General features: G+C 36.5%; 1 protein-coding gene across 1 annotated transcript; it reads left to right on the plus strand.

Annotated features, from left to right (window-relative positions):
- Positions 1-211: 211 nt before the first annotated feature.
- Positions 212-4,850, plus strand: LOC113038195 (uncharacterized). Its single transcript, XM_026195451.1, has 11 exons — positions 212-650; positions 1,284-1,467; positions 1,683-1,902; positions 2,016-2,289; positions 2,378-2,555; positions 2,679-2,755; positions 2,859-3,039; positions 3,175-3,423; positions 3,516-3,687; positions 4,086-4,234; positions 4,410-4,850. Exons 1-11 carry the CDS (start codon positions 378-380, stop codon positions 4,637-4,639), a joined length of 2,187 nt encoding a protein of 728 aa, XP_026051236.1. The 5' UTR covers positions 212-377; the 3' UTR covers positions 4,640-4,850.
- Positions 4,851-5,980: the final 1,130 nt, after the last annotated feature.

Here is a 5,980-nt window from a genome sequence, read left to right on the forward strand (position 1 = left end):
TTCACTTTTATTTGAATCGGCGCCGTTTATTTGAACAAGGAGCGCGCGCTTAAAGGGGTGATAAAACACGATTTAACTTTTCTTGCTTTAGCTAGTGTGTAATTTTCCTGTTTGAGCATAAACAACATCTGCAAAGTTACAACGTTCAAAGTTTTAAGCAAAGGGAGATATTTGCTTTTAAAGAAATCCATTTCTAAGGACTACAGCAAACGGCCGGTAGGGACTACACGACATTCCTCCAGGGTTGCTGACGTCACTAAGCCCAATATTTACATAAACCCCTCCTCCGAGAATAATAAATTAGGTGGGGGGCGAGGCCATTTTATATTGCTGTGGAGATTGAGAAGAGTTGTTTATGCTGGAGTGTCTTTGCCGCGATGCCGACGAAACGCTGTTATTTTCATCCGGATTGCAGGTCCACTTTGTTCAGTCTTCCTAGGGACGGGGAAGTTAGGGATCAATGGTTAAAATTTATTTTTAACTCGGTCCCTCAAAATTATTACCCAAATCTCGCTCTCTGTGCTGCACATTTTACCGAGGAAAGCTTCCACAATCTTCGCGAGTTCAATGCAGGATTCGCCCAACGGCTTGTCCTGAAAGATGGAGCAGTTCCAACTTTAAAAACAGAAGCTGTTTACGGGCCACAAGCTGTAAGTATGACTTATGTTTCGTCGATGTGTTTTACTGTATTGGTTTGTATTGCTATTGGCTGTATTGCTAATTGTACGTTGTATCAATGAAGTGAACAAATAACAACGCTGTTTGGCTCTGCAAACCAGTTAGTTAAATGCTTATTCATAATTAACGTTATGCGACAAACACCCTAACGTTACGAACTTTTTTTCTTAATCTCAACAACGAACTTGGAATTAGTGTATATTATTCTTTGATTAGAGCGTTTATGTATTGTTTATCTACATGTTTGTTTATCTGCAGGCATGCTAAACATGGTTCTGTGTTTGATTTGGCTACTATAGTAAAGCCAATGTTTTGGGTTAATAGTTATAGCGACAGATATTTGGTTATAAGCGTTCTAAATATACAAAAGTAACGATTCCATTCAGTACCGATTACTATAGATCTTCACTCTTTAATCAAAAAATCCCTTTGAGGACTAATACAATTTGTCAGAACAATTATATGAAAATATTGCTTATGAAGCTTATTTTTTTTGTGGTCCAATGATTATTATCCAGTAATTTTTTCCTACTATTTTACATGTCAAATGTATGTTTTAAGCTGTAATTTGATCATTGATTACATATTGTCATTATTTCTTACAGACAACATCTCAGCAGGGTGCGAGTTCCCAAGAGCTCCCCACTACATCTACACTTAATGAAGTTGGATGTCAGTCAGACCCTATAGAGACCGAAACTGTAGCCACAGAGATAAAGCCAAAGATGCGATCAGTGGGCACACAACTTTCAATGGGTACATTGAGCAGTTTCCACTTAAGGAGCAAAGGTATGAAATACAGACATTAAATGTGTTTGTGTTACTTTATCATATGCAGTTCTAGTACATATTGTCTTTTTTTATTATAATTGTTATACCGGCTACTGAAACGTATGTGTATTAGAAAGTGGCTTGTGTTTCTCACTGTAAAAAAAATTGTAATAGCATGACCGATGGTTATGAGTAATTGTATTTTTTACTTTGTTTTTTTTTTGTACTTGTAGGCATTCAGGCAACATATTATGGTCATGATGTGGGCACCCAAACAACTGACATGTTTCCTGATGTGCAGCTGTCTTCAACACCAGTAAGGGGCTCAGTCTTCAGGCCCAGTAAGAGACCTCGTCTGGTGTTAGATGAGGAAGAAGAATCAGAATTAAATGTCGAACCCACTGATTCCACATATAACCCAGATTCTGTTGTCACTGAAGAATCAGAATTGGCGTAAGATATAAATACATATTTACACACTTGTTTTACCAATACATTTGTGTTTAAAAATATATATAAAACATGAAAGCAACTTCCTAATATTTATTATTTTTATATTGCCTTAGGATAGATCCACAGCCCGACCACAGCGATAACAAATACATTGTTTTTGAAAGCTGTCTTCGAGAGCTGTTTGTGTCCTGTCCAATTTGTAAGACAAAGTGTGTTGTCCAGAGCAGACGAAGGGGGACTTTTGTTGCATTCACCCAGCTTTGTGAAAAGTGTAACTACTACAGACATTGGCAGAGCCAGCCCATTGTTGGGAGTACCCCACTTGGAAACCTGCTATTGTCTGCTGCAACGTATTTTACCGGTGGATCTTTTAAACAACTAGAGAAGGTATTACAATTTACAATAAAATTCACAAAAAAATACTGTGTTTCAGTACATACTGTATGTATGTACTGTATGATTTCTATGTTAATAGATTTTCAAAGCCATGAAGCTCCAGATGATGCATTTCGTAACATTTAGGATTCATGCCAGGAATTTCATTGAGCCTACCATAATACACAAGTGGAACCAAGATCAACTGAATCTTATAAGACAGCTGCAAGAGGGAGGAAATGTTGCTGTGGCTGGAGATATGCGTGCTGACACGCCAGGTACGTTTAGAGTATATTTTAAAAAATCACACCGTTTATTTTATAGTCTTTGAGTTATCCTAAAATATTATGATACTGATGTTCTCAGTAATGTTCTATATCTGATTATGATGTTTACTATAGGACACTCAGCAAAATTTGGCAGCTACACCATTATGCACATGGAAACCAACAAAATTCTGGATCTTCAACTAGTTCAGGTTAGTAATTAAGCATTTAAAAAAAAGTTACATTTTCTTTTATCTGTTATTGCTTATACTCTACTCTGTTTATACATTTGAAATGTTGTGTACCCAACAACAGAGCAATGAGGTTGGTGGCAGTTATCATATGGAAAAGGAGGGATTGAAGCGTTGTCTCGATAAGCTGGAGTCTCATGGTTTAGCTGTTGACTACATCGTCACCGATCGCCATCCGCAGATTCAGAAGTACCTGAGGGACCGCAATATCACTCAGTTCTATGACGTGTGGCACTTTGAGAAAGGTAATTATTTATCTTTGTATTATGAATTGATACTTATTCAGTTATTTGTTAAACCTAACATGTACATTTATATTTTTGGGGTAATTTGATTTTCTTGAAATAATGATTGTACAACCAAGCTTTTACTTTGTACAGGTTTATCTAAGAAACTTGACAAACTTTCAAAAATGAAGGACTGCGAGGTGCTGAAAAAATGGTTGCACAGCATCAAAAACCATGTTTACTGGAGTGCGATTTCCTCTGAGTCTGGGCCAGAAAAGGTGGCGAAGTGGAATTCACTGCAGAACCACATACAAAATGTACATGTTCATGAGAACCACCTCTTCCCCAAGTGTGAACACCCAGACAAAGTTTCCAGGGATCCAAAAAAATGGTTCCAACCAGGTATGACTGTATAGAGAGACAGATGACAATAGAATGACAGTAAAATGGTAACATTTTGAGATTTTCTTCATATTTTATCTGTTTGGCTACAGGATCAATAGCGCTCCATAAAGTGGAAAAGCTATTATACAACAAGAGAGTTCTCAAGGATATAGAAAAGCTCAGCCACAACTTTCAGACGTCATCACTGGAGGCTTTCCACAGTCTGATTTTGCGTTTTGCCCCAAAGAACGTGATTTTCCCTTTCGTAGGAATGTTGTGCAGGTAATGTTCAGTAATATTTATAAACATTGTTTCTAACAATTGTTATGGAAATGTTTTTTTTATTCATTATTTAATTAATATTAATAATCTTTCCCTATAATAAATAATGTTCTTTGCTAATAAGGAAGAAACAGGTAAAATAGGTTAGGAGCCTTGCCTGTGGCCCTATGTTATCTATGTTATGAGTAGCAGAGATATAAAGAGATCGAGAGCCTCCCATCTTGGCGAGCACTCTCACATTCTCTTGACTGACTGTGCGACTGTGAGCCTTTCTTGCAAGAAAGAAACCATTATAATCATTGATTGAACATTTGTCTCTTATTCTGAATTGTTTGTTTATTTGTCACAACACAGTCTACTAATCTTTTCATATTTTATGGATTGTCCACTGATTACAGGCTGTATCTTGCAGCAATGCACTATAATGAAAATGCTAACCGTGAGCAGGCAACAACAACTGAAGGACAGGCTGTGTATAAGTTCGTTTTTCCAAAGTCCAAAAAAGGGGAATGCACAGCAAAGCCAGTGAAAATAGAACCAACATACAGTAAGTTGTAAAATGTTTTATTAACAATAATATAAAAAAAGCTATAATAAAATAAATATAAGCTTACAATTTTTTTTTATAAATATTACACAAATGTTAATTATAAAACAAAGGTAGCTTATTTATCAGTAATTATATAAACCCATAGAGGGACTCAGTATTCTGTTTTTTACAGACTATGTCGATGACCTTATGAGCCTTCTGTTACATAAAGTCTTTGTGGACCCCAAGCCATATGCGGAAGAGCTGCATGCAATCCCCATTCCACCTCCTCTGTCATCACAGTATGAAAAACCTTCCAAAGAAGAGGTGATTGCCCAGCGTGTGTCACGATTCAGTCGAGGGGTGGCCGGAACCCAACATACTGTCCCGCTGGATCAGGAAACTGTAGGCGGATCCGGTTAACAACACATGAGGGGATGACAACCCTCACACTACGTCCTAGGTAGCCCCAGCACCAGCTGACAAAGCTGCGATAGGCCAGATAACGGAAGCGCCTATGGCAGGAACAGAAAACCTCAATATTGTGTATAAAACCAGTGGTATATTGGAAACATGTATATGTGATGTGAAAATATATTTTGATTTAATTTTTGTCTTTGAATAACATGTCTTGTGTAAATAAATATATATTGTATCTATTGTCTTTTATTTATATTATTTTACACAACATAATTTCATACAATTTAATAAATACTTACTCCTCTTCATTTCTGCGTCTCACTGGTCCATAGTCGGCTCTGTAAATATTATTGATATTTTGCAAAGTATACGGATTTAAGCAGTTTGGTTCAAAACCTGGATGCTCAACCATACATTTAGGAGTGTCTGGAACCTCCATCATTCGTTTTACAACCTAAACAGTAATGTAAGACAATGAGAACATACTGTATAATTAATGTTCATCTTTTAAATATGAAAAAAGGATTATACAGAACTATTAACACGTTATGCATAATTTTGGTACTAGCTTATTACACTACCTTCTGTATTTCTTTGCAGCAGATGTTTTCCTCTTCAGTTGGCATTTTTGCACAGTTATTACATGTACACCTAATAAAATATATATATTTTTTAAATAAAAAAGGTTCTTGAATACTTTTGTTAATAGACAAACACTTATTATTGTTATAAATTCAACATCAACTATTATAATTAGTACAATTAAATAACAGCGTATCTAAAAAAGTATTATATAACAACAATAAAAAACATAACATTCTGAAACGTCATTTAACAGCCGTTCTTGAACAGGAAATGCTCGATCATCTTCATCAAAATTTTCTGGGTCCGATTCGGGCTCAAATTGGTATGGTTTTATTGACGCCATTGTTTCTAATACCCCCAAAGCACAGCCTACTGGTAAAGGTAAGGGGCGTGACGTTACCGGAAAACACACTCAGTGTGTTGTGATTCGCTAGTCGGTTAGCGAATCACAACACACTGGGCCAGCTAACCAATCTGAGCCCATTGCTCTTTTTGTGGGACTGGCTTCATAGAACCCGGAAACCATCAGACCGTTTTACAAGGAGGGACAGAGCAGTGTAGAGTAAAGGTAAAATATATGAAAAATAATGCATTTTTTTAAAAAACGAAGCATGAACATATGTTACAGTGCACCCCACAAACACAATCAAGCCTTCGAAAAACCGTGTTTTACCACCCCTTTAATTGAAATGAACGTTAAAATTCACGCTTCTGACTCGAAGCTCGTCTCCTTATAACACAGCTATCTTACTGTAGTTA

The sequence above is a fragment of the Carassius auratus genome, chromosome 21 (assembly GCF_003368295.1).
Source record: "Carassius auratus strain Wakin chromosome 21, ASM336829v1, whole genome shotgun sequence".
In the NCBI taxonomy this organism is placed as follows: domain Eukaryota; kingdom Metazoa; phylum Chordata; class Actinopteri; order Cypriniformes; family Cyprinidae; genus Carassius; species Carassius auratus.

Excerpts from the sequence above, each read along its gene's own strand:
- LOC113038195 (XM_026195451.1), top strand. The coding sequence starts at position 378 with ATGCCGACGAAACGCTGTTATTTTCATCCGGATTGCAGGTCCACTTTG. Across the intron at positions 1,903-2,015 it reads ACTGAAGAATCAGAATTGGC|GATAGATCCACAGCCCGACC; the intron begins GTAAGATATAAA and ends ATATTGCCTTAG. Across the intron at positions 2,756-2,858 it reads TGGATCTTCAACTAGTTCAG|AGCAATGAGGTTGGTGGCAG; the intron begins GTTAGTAATTAA and ends ACCCAACAACAG.